Genomic DNA, 23,192 nt, shown 5'->3' with positions numbered 1-23,192 from the left:
GACAAGCCTCTGAACTGAGGTTTCTGGTGCAATTTAACCCAGGGTCCACTGTTAAAGAAAGTTGGCAACAACGCCATCTGGATGTAAGGCTCACTCTCTCATTACAACTTAAATTATTTCACTATGTGTGTTTTCCTCAGGATGAAGCTGAATAACTATTGTCACAAACTGTTTAATGACAAGGAGAAAAAGGTGACACAATTGAATGAATTAAAAGTTTAATTCTGAACCATTTTTATAACCGCATTTTTCTCTTGAAGCATTGTATCACAGCAGGTTACAACAACTTTGGGATAAAAGGCAAATGGTAAACTGTCCAAAACAAGGTTCCAAATAACACCTCTTACTGATTTACCCTACCCATACATATCCCAAATAAAGTTTTTGATCAAAAAACATGAAATAGATCCACCTGCTTATTTTAAGCATATTAAAAAGGAAACTAATTAGACCATTTCTATTTGTCTATTTTATACAAAAAGGCTACACAATGTTACACTTTATTCAGATTACAATTAGAGTGATTATGAATTAGTGTTCTACACCATTACTCAATTCTTAAAAATTAGAAATTGCTGTAGCAGTACTCACTATAACTTAACACTACGAGAGACTTAAAAAACTAACAGTTACTGCAAAAAAAAAAAAAAAAAGCTACTTCAAAGCAAGCAAAGTCAGTACCATTACAGATATTTTAAAAAAAAAATTTAACAAGCAAGGCTAGAGTTTGATAAATTCCATATCTTGTGATCCATTCTTGTGCATTCTTCACTTCTTGAGTCACTCCCAAAATCCATTTGTATTGTTACTCCTCGACCAAAAAGGACCAGAACAAAAAGTTTACTTCAATTGTTCCCATAGGAAACTCAGCTTGGTTAGTGTGTCAGGCACTTTCTGAGATACCAGCCCACCCCTCGAGCCCTCTCAGCAACTCTACAGGTCAATCACAATGCAAGTTCAGACAATACAGCTGTATAGAGAGAGAAAGGCTGCTATTAATGTTTAAAACAGCAAATGTTACTCATTTGAGTATTAAGTTGCAAAAGCTGTGGCAAAAAACATTAAAGTTAATAACTTCCACACATGACCACTTAACCAGAAATCTGAGAACAGTCAAATGTTCTAAGACATCTCCTTTCAAAGTATGTATCTGTTTTCATGGCAGATTTACAAATAGGCCTAAACCACTCCCACCCTACCAACCAAGTCTCTCTGAAGTTCTGTAGGCAGAGTAAAAGTATTTTACCCAAACTGGCTTTTTAAAACTTCTTACCTAAAGGATGATTTACAGGTCAGTATCAAACCAGGCCAGCTGATTGCTGTCACCTGGAGGCAGCCCATCCATGAGGTCCTGGGCATGTCCCAGATCTGGCAGCCCATCAACTGGATAGTCAGCACCAGGGTGGTGGCCACCCATCTCATGCTCCATCATGGGGTCCATCCCCAAAGCATCCTGGCCATATCCACCAGAGTGAAAAGAACGATAGCTGGGATCTAGAGGAGTCAGGGTGGACAAAAGGGGCAAGGGACAGAGGGAAAGAGGAGAAAGACATTAAAATTAACACTAAGGCTAGGCCTTCAATGGCATCAAACTTGTCTCAGAAAGCAGGCCTTTCTAGACTCTTCAACTTCTAGCTTTCTTCAACGAAGTAATTACTCAGTGCCAGGCCACCCACAAGGCTATACGAAGTCTGTTTTCATGAGAGGCAGACCAGCCGGTTCTAACCACACCATCCCGCTTACCACTGAACATTTTGTGTTTGCTTCAGTAGAGATGTAAAATCTCTGAGGAGGGGCAGCAAGCAGTCTACTGTATGTATGACTGCCCAAGCATCAACAAGTCATGGGCAAGAGATAGAAGCAAGGTGGTCCGGCGCATATAACCTATTTATTGCAAAGTCCAGTGATACAAAGGTACTGAGAAAACGCAAGCTGCCGTTTCCAATGAAACCTTTACAGGTTGACGTTTATGTTTCTGTCATGTGAGACACCTATGAGCCTCGGTGGCCTGCCTAATACTTACATTTATAATCTCACTGTTCTACTTGTTCACAGTCTACCCCCATGCTCCATCTCCATTACCCAGATCTGAATGAGCTTTTCAGAAAACCCTGATAGCAGAACTACACAGATCCATCCCAGATCTGAGCTTGGAGCCAGAGTTCCTCATACTCTCAATTCCTGGGTGGACTGCAGATACAGAGATGATAGGTTCTCTAACCAAAAACGGGACTACAAAAGCAACTTGTCATGCTCTTGCACTGCAGAGGCCCAGTAGTCATGACACACATTTGTTGGTGTGATCCTGCCGCCTACTCAGCGTGCGGCTCCAAATTCCCTAGGCTCCATGAGAGCTACTGTTGCTGACTCTGGAATTTCAGAAGTGCCTTTAACTGCTGCTACTACTTTCCTGCCAACACTGGTTTCCCAGATGAGGAAACCAGCTCTTCTGATAAAGCTTTGGAACCTTAGCTTGACTTGGAATTAATAGATAAACCTGAGACACATACCATCCTGGCGATATCCAAGGGGTTCTCCCTGGGCACCAATATCAAGTCCAAGATCAGCAGTCTAGATAAACAAGTACAATGCAAAGAAGCAAAATGAAAATGAAAATTCTCAAGTATACTAATATTCTGAAAACATATTTTCAGATTATAGAAGGAACAAAGAATTTACAGAAATGCTTCAAACTCCACCCCTCAGAGATGAACTCCTGAGACTTAGAACAACCTGTCACTGTACACAGTATTAAAAATATTCATTAATTTGGGCACCTGGGTGACTCAGTGGGTTAAAGCCTCTGCCTTCAGCTCAAGTCATGATCCCAGGGTCCTAGGATCCAGCCCCACATTGGGCTCTCTGCTCAGCAGAGAGCCTGCTTCCCTTCCTCTCTCTCTCTGCCTGCCTCTCTGCCTACTTGTGATGTCAAATAAATAAATAAATCTTAAAAAAAAAAATCACTAATTTATTCTTTCAGTAAATATAACAGTCAACAAAATGGGCAAAGTGTCTGCCTCAACAGGAGTTGCTAACAGGATATGTCCTATCAAAGAAGATTTTTAGCCCCAGCACCTGAAAGGGGAAGATGAGGAGAGGAACAGGTTTGGGGAAGTTCACAGCCCAAGCTGGAACATGTTAAGACTGCCCACTAAAAACCCAACTAACATATTACTCACTATTTGGCAATCTACTTTTCTTTTTCACCTAACAATCTACAGCATCTCTTTGCATTCATACAATCCACTGTATGACTATATAGCATAACTGAATAAATTCAGGGTGGTTCTAATGTTTCAAGAACAATTCTGTACTGAAGACAAATTCACAGAAATTCAAATAGAAAAGTAGATGAAAATTTGAGAATTCAAACAAAGTATCAATAAATTGACCTCCAACTAAAAGAGTGCCTCTTTCCTTAAAAGGAAAAATATTCCTTTGTGGAAAAGATGCTTTAACCTGGTAACTTTTTCATCCATCTCCCTCACAAATTCTAATGTGAAGCAGCATTACTTGTTTGTTCTTAATAGGCTGTTTAAAGTTGTGGTTCTTCCTCATAGCAGCTGCTAAGGTAGCAGAAAGGATGAATATTCAAGCCAAGGACACAGTCAATGCAAATCAATGTGTACGAACATTTGAGTGGAAACTGCACACTACCGCATACACATGTCCACATGGCCTACCTCATTCCAAGCCATTGGCTCTGTTCTGAAGAGAGAACTGGTCAGCTCAACCGAAAGTCGTTTCTTATAATCCTGTGGCTTGTCCTCAGACATACGGAACAAAACAGCAGCTGCGTATGTTGCTGGAAGAGGAAAGGAAAAAGGCCCCTCAGGAAAAGCTGAGGCTCTCCTATGTACACCAGCTAAAGGTTCTGGTTCCTCTCGCACTTACCTACACCTTCGTTCCTAGAGTGAAGTAACTCTGTCAGAGGAGCCGTGGCTCCCTCCGCTTCGATGGCTTCTGCGGCCTCTTTATCCTGAGCAAGTTCACAGAGGACCCCTGCAGCTACTCTTTGGATATTTTCAATGGGAGAATAAAGCAGCTAAAGAGAAAAACACAAACAAAACCTACTTAAATAAAGAAAAAACACGGCAAGCGCCGCACTGTGTGGCAAACACTCCCACTGCAGAGAAAGCAAGGTGTCTGCACTACTTGTATTAAATCCTATTCTCTAACTGCTCAGGTATGTGATGCTCTGGAGCACTGGTTTTCTAGATCACTTCTGGCTACAAAACCTTTCCTCAGCAACAGTTTTAGTTGAGCTCAGATGTGGCAAACCAGGAGGTGGCTGGAGATCTGTGCTTTGGCAACCGAGGCCATCTCTCCTACCTCCAAAGCTCAGCACCTCTAAAGTGGAGTATCACTCTTCTTCAGGCTCTAGCCCTAGTATTTCTCCTACCACCCAGGGAAAATGAAGGGACTTTTCATAAAGTTAAACGTACTGGATTAAAAGGACACTACACATTGAGATTCCATTTGTCATTTATTGGCAGGGGATGTGAGCAGAGTGTTGTCATTTTATAAATGGAGAGAGATGAAAAATTGCCCCATTTGGTCCCTAATTTTCTGAAATCTTGCTTAATCATTAAAATCCCTGAAATTTTACTTATAGACTTATAAAATCTAGAACCCCTCACATGAAACCAACATACCTGCACGAACAATGGAATGGTATTTAGTCCTCTGATTACGATTCGGTTGTGAACATCCCGAGCTAGGATATGAAGGGCTCCAGTACAACCTTCAACAATTTCTTCCATACGGACCCCCTCCTACCAAAAGAAACATGGTAAACAAATTGGGCATTCTCCTCTCTAAACTTTATAAACAGAAAGGCTTTCTATAGCAGTTCTTTGACTAGTTATTCCCATTATACATCCAAAATTCTCCAGAATTTGCAACTGGTTTAGGAATGAAGGATTCCATGCAGATGAACGTTACTGAGGTGGGGGAAACCTCCTGACGGCACTAATTCCTAGCTGCACCACCCTCCCCCCTGCCCCACACATACTACGCACAAATAGTGCTTTGACATACTCTGAATCCCAAAGATAACTTTCTTACAGTCTAGATACCAACCAATTTTTTTTTATTAAGATTTTTATTTATTTGAGAGAGAGAGAGAGCATGAGAAGGGGGTGGGTCAGAGGGAGAAGCAGACTTCCTGCCTAGCAGAGAGCCCAATGCGGGACTCAATCCAGGGACTCTAGGATCATGACCTGAGCCGAAGGCAGTCGCTTAACCAACTGAGCCACCCAGGCACCCCAAGACACCAACCACTTTCGGTAAAAGGAATATATAAAGATACACAAATATGGCAAAGTTATACACAGACTGACAAGTGCTTTTCTTCCATATGCTCCATTTAGTTTTGTGTATCAGGTGAAAATCAAGCAGAGTTTTATCACCAACTGCTAAATTTCTATTGAGCTGTCAAGTGGAAGATCCACTCTTTTCCACCTCCAAGACTGATTGCTGGTCTCTATGGAAGAAGGACGTTAGTTTTTGTTAATGTAGGTACTCACAGCTTTTTCCCTGTTCCTGAGTTTTAAAAAAGGTAATGATTCTGCTACTTTTAGTGACATTTATAAAAACAACTTGATTTTTAATAAAGACACAAATATTCCTTTTTTCCTAAAGAGTTAAAAGGTATCTTTTGCATTCTTTTAAGCCATTATCATGGAGACATGCCAATACCAAGAGTAACAAATGGATAAAGGCCCTATCATGAGTGTGTACACATAACAACTAGCCAAGAAGAGATGCCCAAAATCTGTTCTGATAGGCTCTTGTTTTCTAAAGTAACCTAATTCAGAAAGCAAAAACTCTCTGAAGATCTGAATCTTCAGAAATAAATTTGGAGGAGTAAGTCCTGAAGTGTCTTTAGATACTTATAATGAAGCTGGTTTGTAAAAGACTGCAAACCTGACATCAAAGCTCTAGGCTGAGATTATGGGTCAAGATATCAGAAATGCTACTACTTATTCTTGAAATTTGTTAGTATTCTTAGGTCTGTAAAAAAGGTTTCAATCATTCCTGGAAGAGACAGTAAACTTATATACTTACAGGCAAACTCATGTTCTAATGGGGAATAAGGGCTCTGAAATCAGATGGACTTGGATTCACATTACGGTTCTGCTGCTTTCTAAGGTGAACCTCCCCCCCATGGATTAAATGAAAACATTATAAGAAGTGCCTAACCCCACAGCAGTACATCACAACTATACTCTCTTTGTAAGACTGATGATGCAATGGAAAAGTCAAAGGCTTCACTATGAGCCACATTATTCCTTATTCTTTTCTGCAGCCACAGAAACATGTCAGTTTTTTTTTAAACCATTAGCAAATAGCCCTGCAGCCAGGAAAATGGAGGGAACCAATGACCGAAGACGTTCAGGATCCTATGAATTTATGCATTCCTTTTAAATAGCCAAGTGTCACTATTCAGATCTACCTACCACAAACTGCTGCTGTGTTCCGCCCATAGATGTACGGCGCTGGGTATCCTGATGGGCACGAACCAGCAACTGAACTAGTCGCGGAATAGCACCCTGTTCACGCAGAGGTGCATGATTTGCCGGACAAAGGGCAAGATTTCGAATCAATCCAACAGTAGCCTGTAGATAAGAAAGAATAAATAACAGGCCTGTAACTCAACAAAATCATCATCTTAGCCTAAAAGACCCACCACACTAATAAATCTATTGGTGTCACCTGAAAGTAGCACAGACTAAACAAATACATCGGAACCCCACCCGGGCCATACCTCCCAAGTACTAAGGAACGGACTTGTACTTGACAATCTATTATGCTTAGATAGCTCTCCAAGAGCTAGAGGTGGCTCATTTTCAATTCTGCAACCTTCTATTTTGCTTGACAGTTTACCTTTATCAGAGGCCAATGGGATGGAGGGTGCAGGAGTTTAACCACAACTGGTAGTCCATAGTGAAGACGAACAGCATTCTGAGCCATCTCTGCTTCCTGGTGTCGGCTGGTCAGATGACGAAGAGCGCAGATGGCAGGCTCAGTAATATCCTCCCTGTCACCAGCTCGAAGGACAGTACGGACAAGCGCCTCTATACCACCCACTTGGCAGACCATCATCTTGTTCTTATAATTATTGCAAGTGAGATTAGAAAGAATTCCAGCTGCACAGGTGACCACATTTATATCATCTGAGCCCAGAAGCTGAACAAGGGTCCCAAGAAGACCTTCCATCCCTTCCTATGGACATAAAAACAAATGCTCAGTACCTATTCATCTTACTTATTAGTTCTGTCACCAAGGCACTGGCATACTCAATCAAAATTTACCTGTTTAGTTGCAGCATCTGATAGATTCCTAAGAGTCCAAAGACAATTCTGAACAAGACGTTGACTTGGATCTGTCAGGTGAAGCCCTAAAGCTTGCATTCCACCTAGAATGTGAAAAAAGATCTAAGGTGATGGCCATTAGCTGGTAATTCCAATCAGCACTGTCTTTTCTAGGCTTAGAGAGTATCCCTCTATATTGCCAAAGCTTATCCCCTCCACCTAAGTCCTTTGTTTCATTTGCTAGGACATTGCTCAGTTCCCCCTTTCTTTTCCAATTCACCTCAATTAGTGACAACTTCTGTTGAGTATCTATTATTCTTTCTCTATGTGGAGAAAGCCTTCATTATCTCCACTGTCCCTCTTAGATAATATTTATATTGTTTATTTCCTTTCAAACATTCAATCGTCTCAAAATATTCACCTATTTTGAGATGAAGCTGTACCAGTGAGCAAAATACTCCAAGGTCCCCACTCACATAGAGTTTATAGTCTAGCTGGAGGCAGACAATAAATAAGTACACAGTTAATAAACTGAAACTACATAGTATGTGAGATGGTATTAAGTGCTATGGAAAAAAAAAAAACACAAGATGGTGGGGGCTACAATTTCAAGTAGTGTAATTAGGTCACCTCAGAGTGAAACTGAAGCCTGAGCAAAGACCTGAAGCAGCTATGTGAGACCAATTCAAAAACGCACTGGAATGCTTATTACGAGAGACTCTGTGGAACGTACTGACTCCAAAAGTATGTGCCTGAAAGGTTTGCAACCTTTCGCCACTTAGGAGCCTAAGGAAGGACACTTATAGTGGTGAAGTCTAAATAGAAGCTCACTTTCCCACACAATGGCCTAACTTCACCCATCTCTCTCCTACTGAAGTCCCTTCTGAATGTCCTGAGATACTTTCCCTTGACTCCTTGTTCATCTGTTCAGGTCTGTTTTACTTTTCATTTTATTATTTTTAAAAAATCATACGTAGGCTCCATAACCAATATGGGGCTTGATTTCATAAACCTGGAGATCAAGAGTTGCATGCTTTACCAATTGAGCCAGCCACGTGCCCCTTTCGAGATTCTGTAATTTTAAAACACTACTTCCTCTACCTCCACTACAGGACAAGGATCATCCCCATCTGGTTCCTTCCTCATAACAGCTCCAGCTACTAACAAACAGAATGACCTGCAAAAGGCTGATGCCCAGTACTTGTTCAATGACTACCTTCTTTCCCACAAAGATTTCATTCCCTCCCTTGACTCTTCACTCTCACAGGGTGTATTCTTAACCCCAAATATCCCATTAGAACAGCCTATAGACTTTAAAAGCACACAACTGTATTCAGCAGGTCTAAGGGAAAAGTCCTATGCAGATGCCTCTGATGCACACATCCACTTTCCTCGTAAGCTGACAGGTCAACTTGGAAATCTCTAGCCCAGTCTTCCCCTGCATTTTAGGACCATACACTTCTACCCACCTACTGCCGTCTCGGTCAGCTTCTTAAATTATCTTGTTTCAAATCTTTACCAATCCATTCTGGTAGTTGCATTTATCTTAATGGTACCAATGTTCTCCCCACCACAAACCACATCGGGTTGCACCTTTAACCCCTAAGTTATTATATTCTATGGGTTCTTTTGGAAACCTCAAAACCGTCATCCTTTGTGGTGTATTTTTAATAACAAACTGTTTCGTTTGTAGAAGTCTGTAACACATCTCTGTGGCCTGGTCTGCTTGTCTTTGGTCATTCAAACTGTCACACACTGTTAGTTATTAATATTCCAAAACACCACACTGTGATGCTGTGCCACCGCTTAATAACCATCAGTAACTTCTCATTTTCTATGAAGACAAAGGCCAAATTCTTCAGCATAACCTTAAGGTACCCTTTAGAATTTGGATCCCACCTAGTACTGCAAAATGAACTAAATAGTCTACATCTGTGGTTCTAAAGCTGGAAAAAAAGCACAAATGAACATCGTAAAGGTCTAGAAAGTCCTATAAGATATGGGCCCTTATCTAACCTCTCAATCTCATTCTGGGCTACTCACCCATTACTCATTAAATTCTAGTTACACACACTTCCTCTTTAGCACTTAGAGATTAACAATCTCTTTCTCACTTTCAGGACATAGCACATGTTTCCTCTCTCTGCCTGGAAGGCATCTAATCTCCACTTCTCATATAGCTAACAGGTGCCTTCTTATCCCGCATTCCCATTTTATGTCCCCTTCTCAGGCAAGTACCCCCATCCCCATTAATTCTGTATCAGTATTTGCTGTTTCTCACCCTACACAGAATTCATTCTAAGTTGTAATGCCCCCATCTTTTGCATATTTTTGTCACCCTCACCAGAATGGAATAAATACAGGGACTGTATCTGCTTGGTTATCTATCCCATGTATACCACATGCTTATTTTAGTGCTTGAGACACAGATGCTGAATGTTTTCAGAACACACAAATGAACATCAGAATAACCTGGCTAACTTCTTAAAATGGAAGATACCTAGGTCTTCAGTCCCATATACATTTCCAGCTACCCACCTGTCACTGCACTCCACGAATTCTGATTATGTCCAAAATTCTGCAATTTTTGCAAGCACTCCTCATATTTCTGGAATAGCTGGCAGAATTTTATCTCCTTGCTGAGTATGAATGCAGCCACACCTGTCCATCCCAGTGTCAGCTGCCATCCTGTGTAATCATAATGCCCCTCTCTCCCACAAATTCTCAAGTAAAATTATTCTCAACAAGTGAGAAAAATAGGTGTTACCAACCCTACGCTTTAATCCCAGTATTTTCTTCTATTAAATGCTTTCATATTTTCCTTCTTCCAGTTGTGATATAAAGCTTGGTTTAAGAGTCCAGGTAGATCCTGTTAGGTGGGTTACAAAAAGGAGAACTGATGCTAGGTAGCTAAAGAATAACTGTAGCCTTGTGATAAAAAAACAAAAGGCCCTAGTTGGTCCACCTATTCCTTTCCTCTGCTACTGACATGCACACAATATAAACTACCAAGTATCAGTCATCATTTTTGATGGACAGTAAGAACTCTGCCTAAACTAGGCCTAAACAGCACCAATGCAGGTGTCAAGCAGCACATATACTTTGAATGTAATCTTGGGTGCAAACTGGTTCTATTCAGTTTCAGCCCACTAAGGTCAAGGAGTATTACCCTTTTCCTAATACAAGTAATCTAATCAGAACTGCAAAATGCTGTACATATGACACTCAGAATACTTACCTGCTTCTACAATAGCTGGTTTATTACTAGAGCAGACAGACAGCACCTTCAGTACCCTGCTTGTGGTCCATAGTAGTTTCTCGTAAGTGTAGGTCCTCATTATATTTACTAAAGCTTGAGGTCCACCACTCGCCAGAATGATCAGCTAGAAAGATAAACATGTTGTTAGCTATGGAATCTTCACCATATGACGAAGAAAAGCCACATTACCCACCTATTTTATTAAAGAAGCATTTCAGCCAGCTTGCCACTGACCTAAATGTATTCCTGGACCCCATAACCCAGATCCCCAAACTGAAGCCATGTTTAACCCCTCCTTCTACAGCATTCCACTCAAATTCAAGTATTCCAGTACTCCCAAGAAATAGCAACTCTGCCCCAATTTTCTTCCTCCCGCACTGGTCAAAGCAAAAGAAACAAAGAGAAACCATGTTGGTATGCAACAGTAATGCCCAGATAGTCATGCTATATCAAAGTGGATCTGTTGAAAATCTGAACCAGAATAGGCACTTAGAACTCCTAATGATTCGGCTCTTGGCTTTTCCTAATTGTTATTCACCTACTTAAAATGAGGTATCATAAAATAATCATTCATTCTTGTCCTTTACTTCCCTGCATACTCCCACCTCCAAACTATCCTGATTTTTGAAAAACAAATCTCATCACTTCATGCCTCTGCTGATACTGAACTGCTCTCCATTACTCTTTGAACATTTTCCACAAAGCCCTGCAGAACCTGCACTGCTGATACCTAAGTCTCATCTCAAACCTTTCCTCTTCACACTTCATAAACTCGTCCCTCTCTTTCATCAGTAGGACTTTCCAAGGTGTCGTTTCCTCTCTCTGACCTTCACCTAATCAGTCTCTCCTCATCCTTGAGAGCTGAACTCAATGATCATTTCCTCCTACAGGTCTCCCTGAACCTTCGAAACAGGGTCTAGTTCACATACAAGCTCTTATAGCCCCTCTATTTCCTTGGAATACATTAATTAAATAGTAATTACGTTATTACCTCAGTGCCTATCACCCACCTAAGAATGAAAGCTCTAAGTCTGCCTACTTTATCCCTATCACCTTGCTTCATACAGAAAAATACTTAAAGAAAAAGAGATGTCCAATTTTTTTTCTAGTATGTATACAACAGGTGAAGCATACAAAGAATGTGCTAGAGTCTACAGAAGGACAGGACACTGGATTCCCTAATGCTCCATGAACCACATTCAGAAAAGTACTTTTACCTTGCTTTCTTGATTGCCGTAAGCTAAAATCTGAAGGCAGTCTGTTGTAATAGCCAAGAATTTAACATTTGTTTTGTTGAGCAAGGCAACCATTTTCTGCAGCCCACCAGCTAAACGCACTGCCATTTTAGCTCCTTCTTGATGCAATAAAAGGTTGTGGAGAGTTGTAATGGCATAAAACAACACAGAATCCACTGGTGAACTAGGAAGAGGAAAAAAGCCTCATCAGAAATGCTGTGATGGCACTCTTCTCCTTCTTAGCTTCAAGCACTGTGACCATGTTTTTCTTACCCAAGCATCTTCACCAGGGCAGGAATGCCCCCAGACTTAAAGATGGCCAGCAATCCCTCACGATGATGAGAAAGATTGTGCAAGGTCCCAGCAGTACAGCGAGCTGTTTCCACATCATTTGTATTCTGCATGGTGCGTACAATAGCAGACACCATCTGAGGAGAACGCATGATGGCGTGTCTGGAAGCTTCCTTTTTAGAAAGCTGATGGACCATAACTGCAGCCTTATTAACCACCACCTATAATGTATAGGAATCAAGAAACAGCATTAATTTTCAAAAACATGCCTTTCAAATACTAAAGACTGATATTGGTGGACATTCAGAGGCTCCTTCCTTGAGAGCTTCCTTCAGAGCAGATTAAAAGCTAGCCATATCGTTACTTACCTGGTCCTCATCGTTTAGCAGTTTTGTCAGTTCAGGGATTGCACGTGTAGCAAGTTCTGCATCATCTTGATAGTTAATCAAATTTACAACTGCGTGTTTCAGCATCTGTGATGGTTCAGCCAAACGCTGGACATTAGTAGGATGAGCAGCATCGAACTGTGTAGATGGGATCTGCATGCCTTCATCTAGAGTCTCAGGGAACATTGCAGCTCGCACCCTCTGAGCTCGAGTCATCGCATACTGACCATCAATATCTGGGAAAGATAAATTCAGCACTCACAATCCATAATTCAGCATTCACCTGAATTTGTGCTACCCTAAGTGGTAAGGTAACAGTGCAATCACTCCCCTCTTTTACCACACCATTTTATTTAAGTGATTACATGGTAACTGTTTTAAGAATCATTCTCAAAACTGTCTTCTGACTTTTACTAAGGCAGTAACACTCTTACCAGCTACTTGTTCTTGAGTGAAGGACTGAGAAAAGCCCTGCTCCCACTCATACAGGACTTGGGTGGTATCCACATCCTCTTCCTCAGGATTGCCTTTACCACTCAGAGAAGGAGCTGTGGTAGTGGCACCAGAATGGATTCCAGAGTCCAGGTAAGATTGTTGCTGCCAGTGACTAACAGCTGCTTTTCTGTCTGGCTCCATGGCCATGTCCAGCTCCATCAAATCAGCTATAAAAATCAAACAGCATTAGTATTATCACCACAGAAATGTTATCTTCATTTAAAAATCTGTTCATATGACCCACTGAAATATTGTTAGGAATAGTCAAATCTGAAATTCAGCCAGTAACAACAATGATAGCCAGGATTAGCTCAGTGATGAAATATCTACACTCTTAGGGGACCACCACCTAACAGTTACTCACTGAATTAGTGGAAGAATGGTACTGCATCCAAACTCCAGAAGCAGTCATCCAGACTAGATTCCTGCTGGTGGCTTGTTTGCTATTTCACCAAGCCATTAGGAGGAGTAAGCAGAAAATGGAGCAAAAGGTAGCCTGACAAGTAAGCAGGGAGAGAGTAAAGCAAGGGGATCTGAGCCAGACTGGGTTAATGGAAATGAAGCAGAGCCCTGATTCAGGAACTAAAGGCTTATGATACAAACCTTGGGTAGCCATTGCCCACACAGGATTTTCAAAACCGTTGTATGGTATGCTTCAGATACCCTAGAAGAGTTAATCATGTCATTAGGATTTAATTTTAAATTAATTTAATTTATAATCTTATAAATTTTATTTATATTTTACTATCAATATAAAATTTTAATAAAATATAGATTAAATAATAAAATAAAAATAAAAACATATATTAATATTAAATATTTGTATTTTATTATTTTAAAGTTTGTTTTTAGTACTTTTCAGTCACTAGGATGGCCTCCTAAACATCATGGACTACATCCATGAAAAGTCCCAAATCTCCTTTTATCATAAATGTGAGAATGAAACCCAGACTCTACAGTCTCTTCCATACCCTCAACCACAGCTCCACCACTGCTGAACCTTGAAGTAAAAATTCCTCTTTAATAAGAACCTCTTAAGTAGAAATACAAATTCGTTATTCAGTATGTCAGAAAGTATAATTATTTTTGCAGATACAGAAAATTTATAATGAAAGTCAAGGTGGGGAGGGGGGAAACTACTCAAAATCAACTCCTCCTTGAGTTCCCAAAAGCCCTTTGTTCCTTTTTAACTTCATTCACTGAGAAATTCAGAGATCTTTCTAGCCAGTGGAATTGGACATGGGATTTAAAAAAAACACCAGATTTTCACTGAATGGTTTTTCTTTCCTGATATAATACAATGCCATCTAAAATACCTTCACACAGCAGGTTTTGGTGACTGGATCATACACTCAATTTCAGATCTTTTACTAAAAAGTAAAATTACTTTTCAAATGCAAGTTTGCAACACAAAAAGCACCTTTTTGGTTAAAATTTTTTCTAGCTCAAATTTATAGCAACGATCTTTTATAAATATTACTGACTAATACTGTTTTGATCATTATAAAAAACTTAATCATATATATATATAAAAAAATATATATATATAAAAATCTTAGCATCTATGTTTGTCTTCTGGCTTTACTGTATAATAGTCAAAAGAACACTGAATCACATGGGAAACTACCTGCAAATGAGAACTGTTTAAAGGCTCATGGCCACTAGATATTCCTAATAAAAAATTTCCTTTATCACAAAGGATTCCCCTAAACAAGCTTATCTTGCACTACAATTACATATTGGGTTTACCAATATGTAGAGATATGGACTAAAATACTTAAGTGTGAGGGGCACCTGGATGGCTCAGTAGGTTAAGCCTCTCCTCTGCCTTTGGCTCAGGTCATGATTTCAGGGTCCTGGAATTGAGACCCGTGTCGGGATCTCTGTTCAGTAGGGAGCCTGCTTCTGCCTGCCTCTCTGACTACTTGTGATCTCTGTCAAATAAATAAATATTTTTAAAAATGAAAAATAGAGTTAAAAAAACACTTAAGTGAGAAGTGTGTATTTTATCAATGTAAAAAGGAGTCTAAAAAGTTGGAAACTACATTCTAAAGTCCTATTTGATCTATCTAAAGGAAGTGTGTATTAATTATTCCTGAAATTGCTCTTCTAGTTCTAGATTTTCGTAACCACAAAGATCCCCTGACACATAAAGATGACAAGAGTTGTGGATACAATTGTTTTAGTGTCCATGGCAGAAACAATTGACAATCTTTGTACACAGCAAAATGAAGGACAGAAAATAATAAAGGTGGTTCCTGTCAATAAGTATCTTTTAAGATACCAAGTGGGATTATGTGTTTAAGGTTTTGATTCAGAGTAGGGCATAGAAACTTGCTTGAATTTTTATGAACATTCTAGCATACACAAGTGATCTACAGACCACACTTTGAGAAATACCAAGTTCTTCACTAATCGATGCTGCATTTTAGCTTTTATTCTTCTGCCTCTCTGGAAACTGAGTTCTCCAGTCCAGTTCCCAGTGTATTTCTGGGAAAGGCGACCTAACACGCGTTCTACATTGAGCGCCTCCTTTGGCTAATGAATGCTACAGGGCTCAGAAACAAACTAGTCACTATAATATACATAAATAGTATGTGTTAATCAACTGTTTATGCTATTGGTAAGGCTTCTGGTCAGCAGCAGGCTATTAGTAGTTAAGTTTTTGGCAAGTCAACAGTTATATGCTGTTCTTCAAGGATCTAGTACACATGGCTTCAAGGAAAAAAAAACATTTATAGTTTAGTACTGTTTCCTTGTTGTTGATGCAAAGACAAAACATTAAGTCATGTTACTGCATAAAATCTGTTTATAGGGGCTGATCTGTAATTTGACTGTAATCTATAATGATTTTATGGAAAAAAGCAAGCTGCTATTCCAAACTTACAATATCAATTTGTATGTTGGGGACCTGTAAATACTATTATTTTTATAGCACTTAAATTTTATGCAGCATACGAAAAAATTATTCTTGTTCTTCACTACAATCCTATGTGTGAAGGAGGCCAAGTGTCAATCCAGCAGGCTGAGAAATAGAAAGTAGGAAGGAAAATGGGGATTTACATAAGCAACAGTATAACCAAATCACTCCTACATTACTCTGCAGACAAATCCAAAATTTCCAAAAATATGAGAACTATTCATTTTAGAATTTTCTTTAGAAACTGAATATACTGTCTAAAGAGAACTAGTCCAGCATCTTGCCCAAAAGGAGAGCCTTCCTCAGTCTTCCTCTGGACAGACCTTTCAGCCCAAGGGTTGGCTTCCCCTCCACCACACCCTGCCAATCATTAGGGGCCCAACAGATCAGAAAACCCTCCAATATCAAAGGAAGAAGTTCAAGAAAAATCAACAGAAAAACTGACTCCAGAGTAACACAGAATTTTTAAAATGGGTTAAGGGTGGGAAAGGAAACAGAACGTTTCAATTTATTATTTTTGGAAAAACCCTCTTAAAACATTAAGGAGAAAGATGCTCAATATACAAAAGAGAAGAAACAAGATGATCAACCTAGATGATCAAAGTTCCAACCACTGGGCATTTCAGAAAGAATTAGGAGAAACAGAAATAGGGAAAAGGCTATTAAGTTCCAACTCAAGATGAAGGGGGGATAGTGCTAATGAATTATGAAGTACTAAATGATCCCAGATGCAAGTAATCACTAACTACAGACTACATTACAACGCCTTCTGTCCTGCCAGCTTTACCACCACCAAGTGGTACTTTAACAAAGAAAGAAGATTGCCAGGATCGCCAATTTTTCCAGTTTAGTAGGTAACGGATTCATGGATCCTTCCTTATTTATTTTTTTTGTTGTTGTTATTTAAACATGTACTCTTTCCAGTTATCTCTAAATTTATCTATTTTTGATTTAAAAATCTATAAGGTTTTAATAAGATATGGACTTAAAAAGATATATCCTTTATATGTTAATAATTTCTACCTAGGTGAAAGTTCATCTTGATCCAGACCTTCAAAGTACTGGTCAAAGTATGGTCAAAGTATTACCATAAACATTTTCCTTCAGCTTTTCTAACAGGACTACTTAAGCATTCTAGGCTTTTCTTTTTTCTTATTAGGAAAAATTTCAACTATTCTGGAAAGTAGACACAACTCTACAATGAACACCAACATCACCTATACTTAATGACTGTTGGTATTATGCAATATTTGTGTCCTCTCACAGAATAATTTCAAAGTACATCACATGCATTAGTTCATCATGTGGCTACAAAAAGGGTTATTTTTTTGCAAACCAGAAAATTTTTTATAAAAGATTAGCCTTACTAGCTGCTACTCGATTCACAAAGAGTGAACTGGAGCCTCTACTTTAAAGTACCTTGTGTAGTGGCCTTCTGTCAAAGTCTATGTGAGAATTCTTAGTATGACACAGGTTTCACACTGAAGTTTACTTCTCCAGTTCCCCTCAGGACAAAACATCTTAATTACCTGAGAGTTCACAAAATTTGAGTATTACTAACTAGGAGAAACTTTGCTATGTAAAAATAAAGCAGATGTATTATAAAGCCACATTTTTATACTGGCAGTTCATGCAAACAACTGACTTTCCAAAAACCCGTACTGAAAGAACCAAGGCCAATCACTTAACTCTGTTTTTTTAAATAAGAAAACACAACTTGACTTCAGGAACATAAAAAACTTATGAAAAATCCTCAGGGATTAAGAATAGTTCTAAGTAAAATCTGCTTTGTAAATCTAAAAGCATACACATATGCATTTTTATTAACCATCCCTACTAATACCTTGCCAATTAAAAAATTTATAGTCTCCTCAAATCTTCCTGTTTGCACACTTTTTATTCATCAGGAACACTTCTAAATCACAGCTTGCTCCAGTTTCCTTCCTACTTTTACTCCTCAGCTATGTCTGAGTATTCTGAGGAGTCTTCCTATACTAGCTGATAAAAAACAAGTATCTAATGACACTTTTGCTCCTTCAAACTCCTTAATATTAATGGCCTTTGTGTTATCTTTAAATACATTGGCATAAAAATGACTACCAGAATATGAACTGTGATTAGGAAAAATTAGGACATTACCCAAATGATCTCTCTTCTTTTTATTGTCTTCTCTATTCTCTACCCTACCTATAAAGTAATACATATATATGCTTAGTATAAAATATTTTTGTCATTTGCATAATAATGATACACCATTAATGACACTTGGTATATTTAGTCTTTTATAAATTTACTATTAGATATTCTTTTAATATAAACACGCAAAACCAAATTCCTCGTATTGTACACATTAACAAAATATTTTCATCTATACTGCATCATTTATATGTAGTATAATGTAACCAAATCTCCCATTCTTGAATATCTAGTCCTCCCCCATTTAGTTTGCTATTCAAACAATGCTGAATAAAAATCTCTGCATATGAATGATTCTCTTAGTTTCTTCCATGGGAACTGCTCCACTACTGGGTTAAAAGGGTAAGAATTTATAAGGTCTTTGATACACAGTTCCATAATACTGATGAAGCATAAGCAGACATTTTCACAGAAGGCCCTGTATAAGTGGCCAGCCTACGAAGCAAGGTATGCAGCCATCAACTGTTACCTCCAGACAACCTGTTATAGCCATGTCCATCCATCTAATGTACACACCACCCAAGTCTGCAAGTTTTTCTAAATTCTGAGATTAAATGCTTAATTTGTTTGTTCGCCACATGTAGCTTTTTTGGCTTGCCAGATTCTTAATGCTGTCCTTTTATATTTTTATAAAGTACATGCAGATGTTATAAAAAGCTCCTTAAATAATCGCGGATACAGCATATTTATGCCTCCTGTGTATATCTGAAAATATGATTTTATACTTAAAATAATTTGACTATGGTAATATCCTTTACACTTCTGATATATCCTTAGTCTCACCGATAGCTTTGCACAGAATTTTAGGTAACATTATCTGGATCCTTCATAAAGAATGTTTTATTTTATTTATTTAAAGATTGTATTCATTTATTTGACAGGGAGAGAGAGACAGTGAGAGAGGGAACACAAGCAGGGTGACTGGGAGAGGAAGAAGCAGGCTCCCCGCAGAGCAGGGAGCTCCATGTTGGGCCTCAATCCCAGGACTGGCATCATGACATGAACCAAAGGCAGGTGCTCAATGACTAAGCCACCCAAACACCCCAAAGAGAATGTTTTAAAACACACTTTCACTTTATTCACTCTGAACAAATCACTACAAAAATCAGCCTATATTAAGCTATATTAAACTAAGGAAGCAAAAAGATATTTTAAAACACAGCTATTTCAAAGTACATAAGTACATAAGAAATAGCCACAAGCACGTTTTTATAATTTCCAAATATAATTTTATGCCAGCTAAGTTAAAAAACCAAAATGTTTAAGACTGCTGATGCAGTAAAAGTATGACTACATGCTAGCTTCTTAATATGTGGGTGCAAAGGGAATCAGGAATGAAGGGTATTAAAGATGCCTTCAACCCTTCAAGCATTTTTAAAAAATCAAATAAATACCTCAAAATTACATATATCTCTTAATCTGGGTCACCGGTGAATACATGACTATTTGTTACATTATTCTCTATATCTTGCAGAGCAAAAAATAACTGGTTAAAAATAAGGAAATAGCTCTACACTGGTATTTCAGGTAAACTCCAAATATGATTTCAAAATATAAGAAAATCTTTGTACTTCAGTATTTTCAATTAAAGTGGAACTATTCAGAAAAGACACAAGTATTTCATGTACACTTTTGCCAAACCAACTAAACCTAACAAATTCAAGTCTCAAAGATGAGGATAAAATAAATACTCCTGTCTCCTTAGAGGCAGCAGTCATAAAAGCTAATCAGCAGGCCACCAGTCTATTTTATAAGGCTAAAAAGTATAAGCTATGTGGGAGGGTCTCTGTTTCCTGAAACTGAAAATCTTGTTTCTCTCAAGTTCACAAGATGATGATTAACTAAATACTTTTTAACTTGAGGATTTTCTTTGTTAACACTCTAGAGACATTTTTACACCCATTTTAAGGTACAGTGTGGTAACGCTGCTGAGAATAGTTCACAGTTCAACTAGACTTTTAATAAAAGAGACCATTATGTACAAACTACTTTCCTATGTACAAAATAGGTTAGAAAAATATAATCACAAAAAGATCTCATTCATAAAAGCGACACTAAAAACAAAGTACATACAAGATTAAATGGAATTACATTTTTTGGACTGGAAAGCTTTTGCTATTGTTGATTTTCTCTGACTTTAGTTTATAAGTTTAATGTATCCCCCCCAAAAGTCTCAGATTTCTTTAGCACTGAAAATGGTTCTTAAGTTCATCTGGAATAGGAGTATAAAGATGATAATAATAATAAAAAAGACAAATAACTATGAGAAGGGACCGATTTGATCAGATACTAAAGTACATTATAAATCACCAGCCACAGCAATTAAAGAATTATAATTGGATATGAGTGGATAAGACTACTGTAATCAGACAATACCAAGATATAATCTGGCAATTTAATAAATGAAATAAGTGAAATTTCAAGTAGTGGGAGGCAGGTGGATTATACAATTAACAGTATTAGGAAATGGGCTTGTCATCTAAAAATCATTTCTTTTATCCCTTTTCATCTACTTTCATTTCACTGTATTAAAATTAAGCCTACATTCATCAAATATTTACATGTAAGAAATAATACACAATGAGATAAAATAATGTATATATAAGTAGGGGTGGTATACATAGAAATAAACAATGGTAAAAAAAAAACTAATAGAAGCATGACTTGAAACTCTGAAACTGGCAGGACCATTAGTGTGTGTACATAAAAATTTCTAAATTCCAGGCCAAAAAAACCCATACAAAGTAACTTTAAAAATTACATGCTGGACACAAGACAGGTGAAATAGGATTAAAGGATAATATCCATAGTACACAAAGAACTAAGGAGAAAATCAGTAAGAAAAAAACATTAGGTAAAGGGCAAGAACCATCATTTCAAAGGAAAAATAAAAAGCAACCAATAAATGTACACAAAATAGAAACTCATTTATTTTTTGCTTATCAGACTAGTAAAGATAACCATCAGTTTGTTCTCTATGGTTAAGAGTCTGTTTCTTGGTTTGTCCTTTTTTCCCCCCTTTGCTCATTTTTTTAAATTCCACATAAGTGAGATCATATGAGATTTGTCTTTCTTTGACTTACTTTGCTTAGAATTATGCTCTCTCCATATTGTTCCAAGTGGCAAGAGTTCTTTCTTTTTTATGGCCGAGTAATATTCTATTACATATATTAACTACATCTTTATCCAATTATGGGTCAGTGGACACTTGAGCTGCTTCCATAGTTTAGCTACTGTAAACAATGCTGCTATAAACATAGGGGTGCATATATCTTCTCAAATTAGTGTGATTGTATTCTTTGGGTAAATAACCAGTACTGGAATTACTGGATCATATGCTAATCCTATTTTTAATTTTTTGAGGAAACTCCATACTATTTTCCACAGTGGCTGCAGCACCACTCTGCATTCCCACCAACACTCCAAGAGGGTTCCTTTTTCTCCACATCCTTGCCAACACCTGTTTCTTGTAAACATGGATTTTTTTTATAGTACAGTACTGTAATCAAAGTATTTTCTCTTATGGTTTTCTTCACATTTTCTTTTCTCTAGCTTACTTTACAGTAAGAATACAGTATATAATACACTCAACATATAAAAATGTTTTAATCCTCTGTTATTAGTAAGGTTTGTTTTTTTCTATCAACAGTAGGCCATTAGCAAGTTAAGTTTTGGATGAGTCAAAGTTATGCACAGACTTTGGACTGTGTGGGGTCTGATGGCCCTAGTCCCATTATTCAAGAGTTAACTGTAGTTAAACTGGCAGAAATTTTCTGGAGGATAAGTTGGCACTACCCACTAAATATAAGTGTAAATACTCTCTTACTTTAAAATTTCATTTTTAAAACAGAAATGTATTATGCAGGAATATTCACAGAAGTATGCTAAAAGGTCTGCACAGTGAAGCATTCATACAAATTGCTGGAAATTACTCAAATGCTCGTCAACAAGGGAAGGAGTAAAAAATAATTTATCTATTAAATGGGATGTATTTTCATTCACTGAACAAATATTTAACACCTTTCATGTTACTGGCATTGCAATAACAGTGAATAAGAGTCGGCGAGTCAAGGTCACACATCTAGTAAAGCTTGCACTCTACAATTAGAAAGTTAATAAAAACAAAACAATTTAAAAGAGCGAGAACTGCTGTAAAGGAAATAAACAAGGTGAGAACAGAATAACGGGTTGAGGACGAAGATTACTCTAGGTAAGAGTGAGAGATGATGGAATAACATTTGAGCAGAGGAGGAGGAACCAGTCAACTAAAGATGAGACAGAACATTTCATGCAGAGAAAAAGAAGAAAGGAAGGTAAGCTATTTGGTAAAGGTACTAAAAGGTCACCAGTGTAACAAGGAGTCAGGGAACTATGAAAAGAGAAACGGCCAGGTCAAAAGGGATACAGAATAAAATCCAAAGTGCACTAAGAAGCCACTGGAGGTGCATGTACTTTGATTTATACTCTTTTTTTCTTAGTTTTAAAAAGATTTTATTTATTTGACAGAGAGAGAGAGAGATCACAAGCAGGCAGAGAAGCAGGCAGAGAGGCAGGCGGGGGCGGAGTGGGGGGAGCAGGCTCCCTGCTGAGCAGAGAGCCTGATGTGGGGCTCAATCCCAGGACCCTGAGATCATGACCTGAGCCTAAGGCAGAGGCTTAACCCACTGAGCCACCCAGGTGCCCCAGATTTAGACCTTTAAAAGTTCACTCTAGTATCTCCATGAATAAAAAAGATGGTGAGAGGCCAAAAGAAAAGCAGGGACATCAATCAGGAAACTACTATAAACAAAATCAAGTGAGAAGGGATAGTATGTAGCCATTAAAAATAATGAATTTTTTAGGGGAAAAAAAAATTCAACACATGTTTGTTATGCAAAGCATTTGTATATTTTCAGATTTTTTGGCATACATTCCCAGAATTAAATTTATGTAAGTAATACAATGTATAAGAAATGATACATGTCCAAGAAAATATATCATTTAGCCCCATATGTGTTAGCCAGTGATACTAACATTAAGGAAATGTTTTTATGTATGAAAGGTAAGTGGCCTATAAAACAAACTTTCTGCAAAAGAATGTGGAACCTCCTCAGC

The 23,192-nt window shown here is 38.1% G+C and overlaps 1 protein-coding gene across 3 annotated transcripts in view; it reads right to left on the bottom strand.

Moving 5' to 3' along the window:
- Positions 1–201: 201 nt before the first annotated feature.
- CTNNB1 (catenin beta 1) overlaps positions 202–23,192 on the bottom strand; it is a 39,091-nt gene continuing 16,100 nt past the window's right edge. The window contains exons 2-16 of one of the 3 annotated variants that reach the window (XM_059390723.1): positions 13,586–13,646; positions 12,922–13,149; positions 12,470–12,723; positions 12,084–12,322; positions 11,793–11,994; positions 10,555–10,699; positions 7,317–7,420; positions 6,889–7,227; positions 6,462–6,620; positions 4,656–4,775; positions 3,895–4,045; positions 3,684–3,805; positions 2,511–2,571; positions 1,274–1,494; positions 202–970 (exon numbers count right to left, since the gene is read on the bottom strand). In XM_059390723.1, the coding sequence (XP_059246706.1) occupies positions 1,286–1,494; positions 2,511–2,571; positions 3,684–3,805; positions 3,895–4,045; positions 4,656–4,775; positions 6,462–6,620; positions 6,889–7,227; positions 7,317–7,420; positions 10,555–10,699; positions 11,793–11,994; positions 12,084–12,322; positions 12,470–12,723; positions 12,922–13,149; positions 13,586–13,598 (2,346 nt within the window). In that variant the 5' untranslated portion in view covers positions 13,599–13,646 and the 3' untranslated portion in view covers positions 202–970; positions 1,274–1,285. Of the gene's footprint in view, positions 1,495–2,510; positions 2,572–3,683; positions 3,806–3,894; positions 4,046–4,655; positions 4,776–6,461; positions 6,621–6,888; positions 7,228–7,316; positions 7,421–10,554; positions 10,700–11,792; positions 11,995–12,083; positions 12,323–12,469; positions 12,724–12,921; positions 13,150–13,585; positions 13,647–23,192 lie in introns of all 3 variants that reach the window. The other 2 variants (XM_059390722.1, XM_059390721.1) reach the window with 2 other exon arrangements.

The sequence above is a fragment of the Mustela nigripes genome, chromosome 2 (assembly GCF_022355385.1).
Source record: "Mustela nigripes isolate SB6536 chromosome 2, MUSNIG.SB6536, whole genome shotgun sequence".
Lineage (NCBI taxonomy): Eukaryota > Metazoa > Chordata > Mammalia > Carnivora > Mustelidae > Mustela > Mustela nigripes.
Note: the sequence above shows the minus strand (reverse complement) of the source record. Positions and strands in the feature narration are given on the sequence as shown.